The 16,158-nt window shown below is 35.1% G+C and overlaps 2 protein-coding genes across 3 annotated transcripts; one reads left to right on the plus strand and one right to left on the minus strand.

The window, feature by feature from the left end:
* Window positions 1–1,813: 1,813 nt before the first annotated feature.
* LOC136806950 (kinesin-II 85 kDa subunit-like) lies at window positions 1,814–16,009 on the plus strand. Its single transcript, XM_067063524.1, has 19 exons — window positions 1,814–1,884; window positions 2,406–2,676; window positions 9,488–9,632; window positions 10,021–10,105; window positions 10,334–10,439; window positions 10,659–10,798; window positions 11,153–11,350; window positions 11,518–11,573; window positions 11,661–11,779; window positions 12,057–12,155; window positions 12,740–12,896; window positions 13,014–13,086; window positions 13,266–13,373; window positions 13,650–13,760; window positions 13,942–14,067; window positions 14,289–14,342; window positions 14,693–14,761; window positions 15,021–15,151; window positions 15,477–16,009. The coding sequence occupies exons 1-19, from the start codon at window positions 1,879–1,881 to the stop codon at window positions 15,568–15,570; spliced, it is 2,148 nt and encodes a 715-aa protein (XP_066919625.1). The 5' UTR covers window positions 1,814–1,878; the 3' UTR covers window positions 15,571–16,009.
* Window positions 3,608–7,838, minus strand: LOC136806951 (uncharacterized). 2 transcript variants are annotated; one of them, XM_067063526.1, is made up of 7 exons: window positions 7,531–7,838; window positions 7,063–7,305; window positions 6,733–6,900; window positions 6,292–6,421; window positions 5,653–5,915; window positions 4,306–5,224; window positions 3,608–4,057 (listed from the first exon to the last, which is right to left on the minus strand). In XM_067063526.1, the coding sequence occupies exons 2-7, from the start codon at window positions 7,276–7,278 to the stop codon at window positions 3,888–3,890; spliced, it is 1,866 nt and encodes a 621-aa protein (XP_066919627.1). In that variant the 5' UTR covers window positions 7,279–7,305; window positions 7,531–7,838; the 3' UTR covers window positions 3,608–3,887. The 2 variants fall into 2 exon arrangements, with proteins under 2 accessions (XP_066919627.1, XP_066919626.1); XM_067063525.1 differs by having other exon boundaries at window positions 7,545–7,810.
* Window positions 16,010–16,158: the final 149 nt, after the last annotated feature.

The raw sequence follows: 16,158 nt of genomic DNA on the forward strand, positions 1-16,158 counted from the left end.
TTATATCCATTCACACTATCTACATCACATTCTGTATTATAAATATTTTTCGTTTTTTTGTCTGTTATTGCATCATATTTTATGATTCTGTTAATATTTTTGTCAAAAATTGTCATTAAGACATTAAAATAATAACTGAATAATTAATTAGTTCCATCCTTCTAAAACCATAGGGTCCTTGCAAGCTTCTGTTTGCTTTCATTTTATATCCATTCACACCATCCACATCACATTTTGTATAATAAATATTTTTCGTGCTTTTGTCTTGCTAGGCATCATATTTTATGATTTTGTCATTATTTTTGTAAGTAAGTGTCACTATGTCAAAATAGGTTGTTATTCTATTCAATTGTCATTTTATAATAATTAAATAGCATGTATTACTTTTTTGTAATTTAATGCGCTATGTATTGATGTTATGTTATGTATCTGTTATGATCTTTTTTTTTTTCCGGTCTGCACTTTGTTGACCTGTGACCTGCGACCTGTGACCTGCGACCTGTGACCTGTGACCCGTGACCTGCGTTTTACACTAACCGATATTACAAGCATATTACTGAGCTTGCTTTTGAGGTGTGTAAGTGAAAATTTTTTGCCATGTTTACACTTGCATCCTTGTGTAATTAAAATGTTTAATACAGTACACAGCCTGCATTAAATTAACAAAAAGTCTTTGTGGCATTACTTATTTCCCTATCCTCATGTATAGCAACGACAGATTTTGGAAAAATTGGAGACTATAATTTTTCGAAAAAATAAGCATATGATAAACATACTTCGAGCATGAGTCTAAAATATCTCTAAGCATAACTGAGCTTGTTTCCCAAAAAACATATCCTTATAAAAAAAAACATGTATTGTTTACAAATGGAGTAGAGCCAAATTGATTGCAATTTATGGGGCTTCAAAGTTTTTATATAAATTTGAGTCGCAGCTTTCATGAGCTAAATTTTCGTACTGTTTTCAACTTTCTCTCAATCTTCCCTAAAAAAAAAGAGGACAAACATGATGGAGTGCACGTCAGCAAATTACATGCTGGTTTTGTTTTTTTGGGATCTTTGATCTTCACCATATATTTTTGAGAAATTTTTGCTGCAACCTTTTTCCTTTTCAACTTGAGGTATTAGCAAAAGCAACCCATTGCATAGTTACGGGTCATTGAGAAAAAATCCCAACATAGAATTTCAGAAAGGTTTAGATGGTGTACTAGCCTGGATATCCAGACCATAAACTATTTCACCGTCTAGTTTTTTTAAGATCATGTTTCTGGTTTACGGTCTGGTCCAACTAACTCGTCTGCAGGGATATTTGTCCCTGCATATGCGAGTGCATCTGATTGGCCAATACGCAGCCCAGTCACTGATCAGAATTTCTGCGGGATTCTGTATGTTTTTCTATGTGTGCGCATAATTTATGGAAAAAGCTGACCTCGCCTTGGTTTTACAAAGTTTTGATAGTCTGTCGACAAGGGTTTACTCACAGGCAGTATCAAAGAAACTGTACCCAACTTTTTTAGTTGCACCAGACTCTAAAATTTTAGAAACTTTGTATGATGAGGTAAGAGTTTTTTTTTCCAAAATTTTGAGTCTGGATACCCAGGCTAATGGTGTACCATCATTATTCCCTATTTTGGGTTTTTTCCTTGGTGCATATTTAGGGTTAATTATGGTAAGACAAAGTAAGTCAAATTTCCTAGAACCTCCTTCGACTAATCATTATGTACCCATACCGCGAGAAATAATCCAATCTGAACCTCAAGTTAAAGACCCTCAGCCAATCAGAATTTCACATTGACTAATTTCTACTTTATTATAGATATCTATAAAAAAGTCAAAAATGGAGTAGTTGGCAAAGATCTAAGATAATTCAAAGTTTACTATGGGGGTAAGTATTTGAAGTATTTTGTTTTTGTGAAACTGCAATAATAAATGTTTGTCTTAACAGGTATGATAAGAATCTTTGTCTCTCTCTCTCTGTTTCCATAAAGAAGCTTTTGCTAAAACAGTATTGACCTTTTTTGATGGTATGGCCATTATTTCATAACAATATCAATGATAACTTTTAGATATTGGTCACTGTGAATTTTAGTAACGGTACAAGTATTTTGGAATTTTTTACGATACCAGTGAGTAATTCACAAAAAAGTATCATTCTTTCTAAAACTTCATACCAAGGCAATATTCCAAACAGACAGGGCTGATTCCCCTGACAGCAAAAAAAGGAACTCTTCCAAGTGATTTCCAATAAAAGGGTTGTTTTTTATAAATTTGGTGATTTCAAGAAACAATATCATGATTTATATTATCTTATAATATACCTATTACAACTTCGTTTTTTTTAGACTATTGTAACCATTAATACAGAATTTAGGTATACATAGTTTCAAAGTTTTCTTTATTTTGCAGGGTAAAGGTGGTGGAGGTGGAGACAATGTCAGAGTAGTTGTGCGTTGTCGACCTCTCAATGACAAAGAGAAAAATGTAATGAAATGTACAATTGCTGTGAAATGTGATGAAGCAAGAGGATCAGTTACAGTACAACAATCCGCATCTCGCAGTAGTGATCCACCGAAGGTTTTCACTTTTGATCGTGTTTTTGGGCCAGAAAGTAAACAAACTGATGTCTACAATGATGCTGCCAGAGCTATTGTTGAAGGTGTTCTTGAAGGATATAATGGTAGGATTGTTTTCTTCTCCAAAAACTATCATATTATTTGGACAATCAATTTTGTTAAAGTTTTAAACTTTTACTGTTTTGAAGCTATTTGTTTGCTGAAGACAGAAACTGTATAATATAGCTAAGTAAAGTTAGATTTTGTTGTAGGAACACCATTTGAACTGATGAGAAAGATACCTAATGAATTTTCATCAAAGAAAACCAAGCAGAACTGTTCTAGTTATGATATACAGCTAAAGAAAATTAAGATTAATCTAGATTGATAATGATCCAGAGATTGTCAGAAGTTAAGAAAGGGTAGTTGAACTTGAATTGTTCTCAACTTCAGTTGAGCTAGAATCTGAGAATGTCTGTCTGTGTGTCTGTCTGTCACAAAAACTTTGGGGCAGGCTGGAGACTTCAAAAATAGTCCGATTGTCTTTCAAAATTTTAATTTTTGGGGTCAGGGGACGAGCTTTTCGCCAAAACGAGGCTAAAACTTTGGGGCAGGCTGGAGACTTCAAAAATGGTCCGATTTGGCTGAAATTTTGCACACTTGATCCTTGGGCAAATCCCTGGGGGTGTTTTTTTCATTTTTTCAAAATTTTAATTTTTGGGGCCTGGGGACGAGTTTTTCGCCAAAACGAGGCTAAAACCCAAAATGCTATAATTTTAAGCCATTAAGTTTACAATTGGGCCTACGAATGATTTCAAAGATACTGAAGTTGAGCCAGTGCGGTTAGCACGTTCGACAGTTTTTTATATACATAAAAAGAGGTCAGCAGAGATTGTTTGGCCACATATGGATGGGGTTGAAGCAGAGTGATATGATATTCAAGCCACAGTTACTACATAACAGGATTTTGTTAGAATTAATAGTAAAAAAATACATCTATTTAATTCTTTTGGATTATAAACGTTTGATGGCTTTAGTAAGGCACAAAACTTGAAGTAATGTAGTACGTAATGTTCTTCAATTTTGATAAATTTTATACATTTTTAAAAGTCAAATAAAATTTTGGAAAAGGACTAAACTATCAATCAGAATATATAATGAAAACTACCAGGCATAAATTGGTGCAAAATCAGAACAAGTCTTGTCCAGAACAAGTGAGAAGAAAATAAAAAATAAAAATAAGATGGTATAACCACAATCATATATCATATAAAATATGGTTATTTTCTGTATGATTTACTTTAATTTATGTATTCCATAATCAGTTTTTCGCAAGTTATCGCATTTCATGACTTTGACTTTCTTTGCCTTTCGTTCTTCTACAACAACAAGTATAGACAATGAAAACGATCAAAATGATCAACACTACACCAGCAATAACTGCTACTATAATCGTTGCATCTTTCCAATCGTCTCCATTTTCACCTTGGGAAGACTCTGCTAGCGCTAAAAGAAAATAAACAATATTAAGTTGACAGATCCAATGTTGACTGTATCAGGCTTTATCACAATATCACTATAAGCAAAGGAACGCCCCAACTAAATTAATTTGCCCTGCTTTGTTTACAGTTTGTTTTAACCAAGATAACTTTATCTCTATCTGAAAATATGGGAACAAAGATGTATCAAGGAGAAATTTTGAATATGCTTTCGAGGAAGTAATCATTCTAGAGGGTGGGTAAAGTAAAACTTACGTGTTGCTTGTGTTGTTGATGCTGCTGTTATATTCCATGTAAGCTTGACCAAATTTTCACATTTTGGAAGATCAGTTGGTCGTGTAATTTTTAGCAATTCGTTTGGTGCTTCATTTATCATCAATGCCATTCCAGCCAACAAATGCATTTCAATATGACAATGCATAAACCACCAGCCCGGATTATTTGCGCGTATCCGTACCACAGCATACCCACCTGTTGGGATCATTAGCGTATCTTTGCGAGGTGGATATTTATTCATGTCTGGTACATGGCCATGTCGCCATGTTGAATTTGCCCATGCTGGGTCGTTACATTGGGCAGTACTACAGTAGATATCTGTGTTGTTTTGTAAGTAGTAATTACTGACTATACCTGTTGTTTTGTTTTGATTTGCATATCCCATCTTCATGACATAGAATTGATGTCCATGCATGTGAATAGGATGTGACAAGCCTGCACCATTACCAACATTTGTCATCACAATCTGCACGGTTTTATTGTAAGGAAGAATCAGCTCGTGTTGGCAATAACATGTTTTTGATGGTCCACATTCCTTTCGTGCACAATTAGGTGACCATTGTATCAAAGGATCCACTGCTGGGAATTTGAACTTTTTACCATTGACTGCTCCTGGTGATTGACCATCAGATTCAGGGAATCCGAAATTCAGGAAATGTTCCATACTATCGTCTTGAATGTATTCTGGTGGCACATCAGCTGCATTTGCATTCTCTAATTCATCTATGGTTATGCATTCCGTATTTTCATCACTCTTGTAATATTTAAAGGGACAATTGATCACTTTGCAGCCATCTCTCACACAATCCTGTTCTTGTGTTGTTGGTTCATCGTGCACACCACTACCTTTGTAATGCAATATTGCCAAGGCGTAATTGCGCTTGTATTCCTCACCAACCTGTATTAACACAAAGGATATTAGGATTAGTTACAAAATATCCGAGATTACAAACAACTTGGATGAAATTCGATTGATTTGGACAGGGTCAACTGTAATCTAGGACTTTCAGAAAGTCTGTCGATTTTTAAATGTGGTTCACGTAAAGCCAGCTCGACAACCTGGAGCTGAAACAACGTTTGGAGGAATGGGTATTTGAAATCGATGGCGTTAACACTTTAGACAACTCGGCCATCGCTCCACTTTTTACTTAATTTTATAATTGGGAAATACGTCTTAAATCTTCTTTCTCTCAACCTCTTTTTTTACCATATAAATGCACAGCTTTATATATCTGGCCTGACTAAGAATAGGGCCCTTTGTTATTTTTCGATATATTTTCGTTATATTTGCGGTTTCGGGGTATAAGGACTAAAAGAATTGCTTACTTGAATGGACTTGACTCTGATCCAATAATTATCCACCTTTTGATTGGCGGTCAACATGAAATCATAACGTTCACCTGGGTTGATGATAAATGATTGAACTTCCCATGGTTTGATATCAAATCCATCTGTTGCCATGACACTGAGCTTGTGGTCATCCACAGAAACCCTTAATTGGTACATGGTACCAACATTGATAACACGAAAGCGATATTTTTTGTTTTGTTCAACTTCAAATTTTTCTAAGGGAGCTTTTGACCAAAGACCTGAATGAAAAGAAATTGTAAATTATCACAGTGATGTCATCACGAACGATTATTTAACCAACGTAATTTTCACTTTTGGTAGGAGTTATAAAATAAAACGATGTGTTAGTTTGATTATCTAACCAGATGGAGTTTTAAAGACCATAAAGCTTTCTATTACAGTTTGGAAAAACGGTTAAAGCTAATTTCTTCTTATCTTGAAGATGGTATAAATTCTCAATTTATTGCATCGCTAGAACATTCAAAATGGCGCACTGTTAATAATTTACAGACCAAAATTTAAAATACACCAATGATAGGGTTGACCGAATCGATTGTCAGCTTGTATAACCATCTTTGGTCGAAGTGTACGGGTATGAACTATTCAAAATTATACCTGTCTTTTTATCATAGTATCGGCCTCTTCCATTTATGAGAGCAGAATCCCAAGGGACAGCATCAATGATTGCATTGTCTGGACTTTTTGAAGAGTTGTAATAATTTGTGGACATCATTTTTTTGTAAACCTATGATAAAAATTACAATCTGAAAATTCGTTTCATCTTAGCTGACTGTGAGACAAAAATTGATCTGAAAGTTGTCTTCACCACTAACTACTCAGTGAAATTAGTTTTGTCACGGTGAAATAACTCAACTGAAAATGGATGAATTCAGCAATGACTTTTTAAAACGTCAAAAAGATAGTTGGTAAAAAGTAATCAAAATGCTCGATGACCTTATAGTGAAGCATGTCTTCAATCATATGTTTTTTACAAGCACTTTATTTGATATAAATGGATTAGCCAGATGATCAGTGGATTGATTATATAGTTAATACCTCTTCAGAACGGTCGTGTGTCCAATCTCCTACTGCCATAATCCGTTCTTCTGGTGGTTCACTGGCACCTGGTTTTGGGCGCTCCTTGATCACAAATGCACCATATAAACCATTTGTCCTTTGTGCACCCATGTGACTATGATACCAATATGTTCCTTTCGGTGAAGCCTAGAAGAAATAGGAAGTTATGATTATGCTGATAAGTACAATAGATATTACTAGGTTTAAGACAAATTTCAGACAAACTTCTGAAAGTATCGTATCTTCACTAGAGATAGTTCAAGGCAAGCTCTAAACGAAAGGGATGGTGTATCCTAGTCTGTTACTTACCGTGAAGTTATAAACATAGATTTCGCCAGCACCAATAGGACATTGTGATACATAGCCGACACCATCCATCCATGGAGTACCTCTTTGGTGTAAACCATGCCAATGAATAGTCACTGTATCGCTCAACAAATGGTTATGAAGTCGTATAATGACTCGTTGACCTTCATACACGATCAAAGGTGGACCAGGAACTGTGTCGTTGATTGTCATTACCATTCTTTGAAAACCATCCAATGTCACAACCTAACGAAGAGAAAAGTGAAAATTTCATTCATGTTTTGAAGGTCTATAGGGGACAAACCCCCGACCCTACAGATTCCTAAGGAAATATTGTGCTTAAAAGTATACTACAACTTTAATTGTAGTAATTAAACATACATAGAAAAACGGCTATTTGAAAATTAAATTTCATCTACTTTCGGACTAATTTCATAAGAGTGTTTTTCTATGACATAAAAAAGAGGTCACGTGGCTTCACATACATTAACCGGTATATTGGATATGTTGTAGAATTGATGTTGTTGTTCATTCCACTTCAAATGTTGATATTGATATTCCATAGACATTCTTGTACTCACATACCACCAATATTCACAAACTTCATTTGGTGGTGGCTTGCATTCCTGTTGTTTGGTATATTGACCATTTGTTGTGACAATCAACCAAAATGCTGCTATTAAGAAATACATTACACCCGAACGTTGATAGATCATTTTCATTTCTTTGCAAAGAAAAAACTGGACACCTTCCGTTGCACGAGTCTACTGCAGTTTGATGAACGCTTTGCAAATTACATCCGTTTTTATTTCAAATATTCATCAAATGCCTGTCTCTAACCGGGGGTCATGGACCAGTCGAAATGATAAAAATAAAATTGAAATCAATAAGTATTTTCTATTCAAAAGCAGCTAATGTTTTCAGAAATTTCGAAGCAAACTTTGTTAGTAAGGTCTATAAAGCCTCCGGTTCTACAAAAAAGACAGACTTAAATGACTAATAAATCAGGATAAATACCCTAAGAAGAGCTGCAATACCATTTAAGGACTCCAATCTATAATCTCCTTTTGTTTTCGTGATGTGCTTTCAAGAAACAAAAATGCGGAAAAGTAACTTTTAAGGACTGGAAAAGAACCTTAGTAAAACGTCCTACATATTTGGGCTAATTGATTATGGCTGATATCATGTCGAGGTAGATCAATTAAAAGTTGATTAAGGAAGCATAAGTAGACTGAGTCATGAAAATCTAATTTAGTATAACGAGGACCTTTTTAAAATCCTTCATTACAAAAGAAGGGTGGTTTAGTAAAAGTGAGGGTAAATCCATTCATTATACATTAATTTATTTATCTAAATCCATTAAAATCGATTAATTGAAATTTTCTGACTGAACCGAGGAGGAAATGTAATGTTTGAGGAATGCAATCCATTTAAACGAACCTAATTGATTTCGTTTCTTATCAAGCATTGTTAAAAAGGAGGACATGGTAACATGAAAATATTTTGAGGCTAAAGAAAATTCTAAAACTTATAGCCAATAAACTCACCGATAAAGATGTCCTTGATATGTCAATTTCGCTCAAAGATTCCACATCACCTGTCTCTTTTAGAAATTAAGATTCTTCGAGACAATTTTATCACGTTTGTCTAATAATTAAACAGCGAACGTGCGCTGGTAAAATTGCTCGTTTTCCTATCAGATCCACCTTTGGAAAAGGATCTCTTGATCCCTTTGATATAGTTGTGTTTCTCCTCCCTTTCTCTGGCTTCTAAAGAACTTTAGATGCTGTATTCCTTTTTCGAAAAACTCAACTGATGATTGCGTCAATGATGCATGAATCCACTGGTATTGGGGAAAACAAATATGTTCCTTTTAATGAGGTATTGAATGTTGTAATTTCTCTCTGGCTTCTAGGCCTAAAACCTATTGTGCATCTATCAATCCTTGAATTAGATTGTTGGTGACCCATCATCTGTGATTTATTGCATGGAGGCGGTTCAATTCCACGTTTTTTTATATATAGAAACCAGTAACTTTTGCCTCAGGCTTGGCTGTTCTTATTTCTCTTGATTTCAGGCTTAAATGTATTTAGAAATGGCTTAAAAGGGGATTGAATTGGGCTGTTTCTTAGTCATTTCTGAAATCTGATGCTGGGATTTATTCTTGGGTTGGGCCAAACTTGAGCCTTGACCTCATATAAGATTGTTCTCATAAAAAATCTGTGTATAAAACCTTTCTTCAGAGTTGCAATTCTATCGTGCACTTCCTTGTCAATCTCCCGAGTTGAGAGATAGGGAGGGTCAAGGGATCTAAAGCTTTATTCGAGATAGAGTGAAATTTTAGATTGATTAGTTTTCGAAAAACTTTTACACTTTAAACAAACGTAATCTTCCAGAAAAGTGAGAAGAGATCGTGCTTCTTTTTTAGGCACCATCTTTGCGTACGGGCAAACAGGGACGGGGAAGACGTTCACAATGGAAGGGGTTCGTTCAGAACCTAACCTCCGTGGTATCATTCCCAATTCGTTCGCTCACATCTTTGGTTTTATCTCAAAGCTTGATGGTGAAACAAAGTAAGTCTCAGTCGTGTTCTGCACTTTTTTATTGGTAGATAGAGTTGAGGTTCTCTTTAGTTTAATTTGAACTTTGAGGGGTTAAGAAAACGAAGCTTGACCAAGACTGGGGAGACAAATTGAAGAGACGATGGTTTTGGTACCATCCTATTTGGGAAAATTTTGTAGCCGGCCGGAGTACTGTACGTGGGATAATCTTTTTTAGGTAATCTTTCATATTTTTGGCAAATTTGGCAATTTTTTGAGTAATTTGATGATGAAAGTGGAAATTATTGATCTGGGACCCCCCTTTCGTCCCCGAAATAGCTGTTCGTTGGGCACCACCTCATACCACTACGCTTTCAAACATTAACCATTTTGTTGATAAAAATCAAGGTTTTTTTTTTAGATTTTTAGTTCGTGTTTCATACCTTGAGATTTACAATGAAAATGTCCGAGATCTCCTGGGTAAAGATCAAAATGCAACTTTAGAGGTAAAGATTATTCTCTTTTTGGTGGTGTTTTACATACCTTTCGGAGTTTATTTCATTTTCCATTTCTACAGTGGAGTCTCCGTAACTGGAACCCGCACGAGAAAAGCAATTTGTTTGAGTGAAGGAAATTTCGAGTTATGGAGTAAGGTTTAAACGGCATTGTTAACTGAAGGGATGAAAAATGTGTTCCATTTAAGGGGACAATCGAGTTATGCTCTATTTTCACAGGTGAAAGAACGACCAGATGTCGGTGTTTACGTGAAGGATTTGTCGGCTTATGTCGTCAATAATGCCGACGATATGGATAAAACTATGAGCCTGGGAAACAAAAATAGTATGTCATTTCTGCTTAAAAACAAATCCATTCCTATCGAAATAGATTCTTGATGTTGATCATCATATTTTGAACTTTGGTGCCTCCTCATTCACAATCTAAAGAATAAGATTTCCTAAAGATTTCTTTTGCATTCCCATTGCCGGCAAACAGATATACTATTGTACCTATGGTTACCTTAGTTTTCTTACTGACACAATTTCAACATTTTAATTTTAGGATCCGTAGGAGCGACAAATATGAACGCGGAATCTTCAAGATCGCACGCAATCTTCACTATCATTCTTGAAAGAAGTGAGAAAGGACCTGATGGACAACAACATCTTAGGATGGGAAAATTACACATGGTCGATTTAGCAGTAAGGACATAAAGTGTTGAAGAAATCCAAATTAAGATTTGAGTTTTTATGATAGTTGGATGGTTACGTCATAATTATGGTAGAGCGCAGATATTTTGTACCCACTCTGCATGGAATGTAGAGGAATTTGACAGAGATATTTTGAAATTACCGCGGTAACCCGTAAACTAGCGTTAATTGCCACAGCGGTAAAAATTATTTTGGGAATCATCAAAAGTAGTTGTCACCAGCCGAGAGAGCAAAAAATTCTGATCATATTTGATATGTAAAACATGTATTGTATATTTTTTCTATGAAAAGTAATAAGAATTTGTAATTTGTAAACACCAGGTAATCACCCTTCTTCTCTCATAGGGTTCCGAAAGACAAGCAAAGACGGGTGCTACTGGTGATCGTCTCAAAGAAGCCAATAAAATCAATTTGTCGTTGTCAACCCTTGGCAATGTTATTTCAGCGTTGGTTGATGGCAAAAGTACACATATTCCATACAGGAACTCCAAGCTTACCAGACTTCTGCAGGATTCATTGGGTGGAAACTCCAAAACCGTCATGGTAAGAGAATCTTCAACTGTTTTGAATCTGGTCTCATGTTTGAAATTTTCATCCTGTTCAACATTAATTGGGCTTTCTATGTTGTTTTTATCTTATAAAAAGAAAATATACTTAAGTTATTCGTATCAGAAGCAACTGCCATTCAATTCTGCATGTTTTGTGTTTAGATCGCCAACATGGGACCTGCTGGGTATAACATGGATGAGACCATCAGCACATTAAGGTAAGTTACCCAATTAAAAATTTAAAAAAACTAAGGAATAGGTGTGACCTTCAATTTTTTGTGACTTTTCATTGTCATTTTGACCAGATATGCAAATCGTGCCAAGAATATCAAGAATAAAGCCAAGATTAACGAGGATCCTAAAGACGCCTTGCTTCGGCAGTTTCAAAGTGAAATTGAAAAGCTCAAACAACAGCTTCAGGATGGTATGTTTTGGTAACATATTTTCATGAACCAAGTTTTATTTTCCCTTTTGAATAATTTAAGGTGGACATTCCTTCCTAGGATGCATTGCATCTACTCTAGAAAAAAGTTTTGTTTGCAATCTTTATTCATATTCACGCAGCGGAAATCTTACTTTTACAATCATTTTGAAATCTAGTATTTTCTATCAACTTTAACTACTGCACTTTCCAGAGAAGGTAGATCTTTTTCCTGTGTTTTACTAGTTGTTGTATTACTTGACTTATCTCTCACACACAGGAGGAGGTGGTGGTGAAGATGTTTCAGGTTCGGAAGAGGAAGACGAAGAATACACAGATGAGAATGGTGAAAAACAAGTGCGAAAAGTCAAGAAGAAACGTAAGTCATCTTTACATATTGTGCCAATCATGAACCTTGAAGGGCAAACCTGTTTATTTTCGTGCTGATGGTTAGTGCAGAATTAAAACTGTACCCTTACCGTGTGTTGCTCCAAAAATAACATCCTTACTAAACGGTTCATTTTTCTCAAAACTTTTACCACTGTAGCGCGCCCAATGCGACCCCTTTTCGGATAGTTCTGGATTCCTTAGTATAGGAAACTTCTACCTTTACTGCACTGTGTTTCTTTGTGCTACCTTGACTAATAAATTACTTTTTTTTGGGGGGGGGGTATTTAAGGCATGTCTTTTTTCTAGAGACTACCATATTACACGAATATTGAGAGACGTGTAATTAACACGAATGTAAAATTTTCATGTTAATAAAAACCACGTTTATTTTTGAAGGCTCGCTTTTGAAGTTTACACCTTCTCATTCGTGTTAATTTGATGTCGTGTTGATTTCAAGGGCGTTGAATACTTCCATACTTATATTCATGTAATAAGGTAGTTGTCGATATTGATAGAGACTACCGATAGAAACTTCTCACTTACTTACCGTGGAATTATGAATGATTGTTTCAGCTGCTCGCTGTTTATCTCCTGACACTGTCAAGAAGATCAAAGATCAAATCGACTCTGAACGCAAAGCATTGTTGGAACAGAAGAACCTTGCAGAAGACGAGAAAAGTAAAGTGGAAAGGGAATTACAAAAGAGAGAGAAAGAACTGAATAAAACACAGTGAGTCTTCTTTTTTGTTACAATATTGCATCGGACCCTTTTATCATTTTCCTAACCTGAATGTTTCCACGAAGGTAAGCATCCTGTGATGATATTGTATTTCATATTTTTCCATAGGGATGAACAAAAGAAATTGCAACAAAAACTGAAATCTGTTGAATCGAAGCTGATCGTTGGTGGTGTCAACCTGGTAAGCATCGAGAATCTCTTGACTATTTTTCTATTACAGTGATTGATTGTTTATGTGTTTTGATTACAACGTCATGCAATCCTTTTGGGATACAAGTGAAAGATTTCCTAAAAAACTTTGACATGCATTTACATTTTTTTAGTCTCACAACTGCAAATTTTTTCTTTTGTGTCTATTAGCTTGAGAAAGATGCGGAACAACAACGACTTCTTGATGAGTCAGCAAAAGAGTTAGAAGCTCGGCATCAACGAGAAGCCGAGTTGAAAAAGAAACTCGAAGAACAAGAGGTAATAGAACTATGCTATTATGAATTGGTGAAATGATTTCTTCTATCTAAGATTTTCAGCTTTTCTGTGACAGTAGCCGCGTACCGTCGACTGTCCTAGCTCATGTTCTTCCTAATTAGGGAATTTCCCACGTTCGTTTACATAATTTATCGACATGGAATGGTATGAATTATAACAAGAGGTATTTCGTGATTGTAATCGCAAATTTCGCTAATAGTAGATAACACTACACTACACGATTTGTTAATAGGAATTTTATACTTTCTTCTCCTCCAGGCTGAGAAGATTGACATCGAAGAGAAGTATGCGAATTTGAAAGAAGAGGCTGCTGGCAAAACTAAAAAGTTGAAGAAAGTGTGGACTATGCTGATGTCAGCGAAATCTGAGGTTTGAAATTTATATTGTAAATTTGTGAAATTATGTTCATACAATGTTTGATACAAGTTATGCATGCCTTAAAGGTAAATATTTCGAGATGCGTCCAAATTCTTTTTAAAATTAAAAAAAAACATAGGTCGATTCAGGTCGATTCGCAAGATGGGGGTAAAGTATATTACTTTCTTTTCAGATGGCAGACATTCAAGAAGAACACCAGCGTGAAAATGAAGATCTTCTTGAAAGTGTACGATCTGCTTCTAAAGAAGATAAATTCTTGCAACTTGTCATGGATAATTACATACCCAAGGAATATCAGGTACCCAATACAACTCTCCTGCTCCGTCTCGTGGATAACATGAGTTTATGATTTATATTGTCACAATTTAAGAAATCTTTAGACTGCCATTTTTAAGAATGACCCAAGTGTACCTCTCCCCTGTTCTTTTAAAAAAATGGAAGAAGCTTCTGTATTAGGGGAATAGCACCTAGTTTAATTTCATTATTTTCACAACGAATTTGTTATCACGTTTCTTTCAGGAGATGATTCAACAGGGTATGATATGGAACGAAGAAACCGGCGAATGGCAATTGGTAAAATTTAGTTTTTTCTATCCCCATTGAAATTCAACTTACCGTATGTCAATCAATGTTTATCTTTGGGATCTTTCTATCAAAACCAGCATATCCCAGAGTTCATCAAAACAAATAGAAATTCAAAATCTAAAAGCACCCTAGCTTATAACGCGGTGACATAAGGTAGTACCAAAGCACCAAACGGTGCACCAAATTTACTGATAATTTTATTGATACCGGTTATTAAAAGATTTGTAAAAAGCACTTTTGATTTTGTCTTTGGCAAATGAGTATTCTTTATTCTTTACTTCAATGTAAACTTTTTTTTATTTCTGTATTTTTGATACCCATTATTATCCCTTTTGTAGCGTTATGTGGCGTACACTGGTAACAACATGAGAAAGTTACCGCAAAGTCCTGAGAAAGATAAAGAAGTGGTATGTTTTTCTTCACTCTTTGGTAGAAGCTAGATAATCATTTAGACAATCTTTCGATGGTTTTTATGAAATCTGTAGGCTGGCCATTACTGTAGAATTTAATTTTTTTGCTGAATACTGCTAAAGCTGATAAAGGAGGATAATGTGAAGTTCAATTAAATTCAGATTGGATGAGATGTAATATTTTCTTGGACCATCTCTATGCAGCTTCCGCCAACATGGAAATGGTGCTGTAATTTATTGACTTTTTTTATCGCAGGTGGATGCATTGGACCTATCAAGCGTCTTTTTAACGTACAATCCTGGTATACCGCAAGACGGTGGAAGCGGCAAGAAGTCTCGTCCCAAAACTGCACGTGCTAAATCTGCTAGGCCGAAGACAGCTAAAAAGTTAGTGTTCGACAACCCTTTTTATTACATATTTTTATTCCTTCGCAGCTTAACTTTTTGTGATATTTTCTCGTAAATGATGTCAAATACTTAAAAGGGTTAAAGTTTCACCAGAACAACAACAATCAAAATCTTGCGAATTTTATATTTTATAAATTTCTTTTCTTCTAATACTTGATAATAAAGAACAAAAGGTAGAAAAGGATTCATTTGGTTTTTCTTGTAAACTATTGTGGAAAGGGGTCAAATTTTTCAATTGCGAAAGTTTCAAAGTAAAATTGATTCCTTCAGGAGGTAAACAACATCAATTTTTTTGTTTTCACAGGAAAGCTGGCAAATCATCAAGTAGCACAGACGTTCATGATGAAGACCTTTTCCCGATGTCCAAGAGATCTCAAACTCCCTTGAAGTTATTCTGAATGACGTTATGGAAAGTGATTACCGTAATTTGAGGTTCTCTGGGAAGGGAAACATCTTTTGTGACAGAATATAGTTACGTTACTATACCAAAACTCTAGAGAACTGAGGGAACCTCTTGGCAACTCACTGGCAAAAAATATAATGCCCTCGAGGCTCTAAGGAAGACTGAAAGGTGGAGAAATATTTATGAGGTTATTCGTTAAAAGAAAAACGACAAATATTTAGGAGTCAATGTAAATAAAGTGCTAGATTCATTTTTACTAGGTAGTTTTTAACCTATTATTGTTTCGTTTTTTTCTAAATTGATCTTTGTTTATTTTAATTGTAAATTTGAAAATATTAAAGATTGTAAAATTTACACACACTGATTGGATTTTTAGACTATTTTATTCGTTGCTGAAATATATTTTGTTTGTACTCGTACACTCGACGAAGAAACCAAGTTTCTAAATTTCTGTGACTTGAATTGAAGATTTTGTGAGTGCTTACAGAAGCAAAACAATGAATGCACAACATTAAGCAAATTACTCTTCTATGCTATCCCTTCCAATTATACCGATTTGAGTGGTGTTAGGAAAACAACCTTA

The sequence above is a fragment of the Clytia hemisphaerica genome, unplaced genomic scaffold (genome assembly GCF_902728285.1).
Source record: "Clytia hemisphaerica strain Z4C2 unplaced genomic scaffold, Clytia hemisphaerica genome assembly, whole genome shotgun sequence".
NCBI classification, from domain to species: domain Eukaryota; kingdom Metazoa; phylum Cnidaria; class Hydrozoa; order Leptothecata; family Clytiidae; genus Clytia; species Clytia hemisphaerica.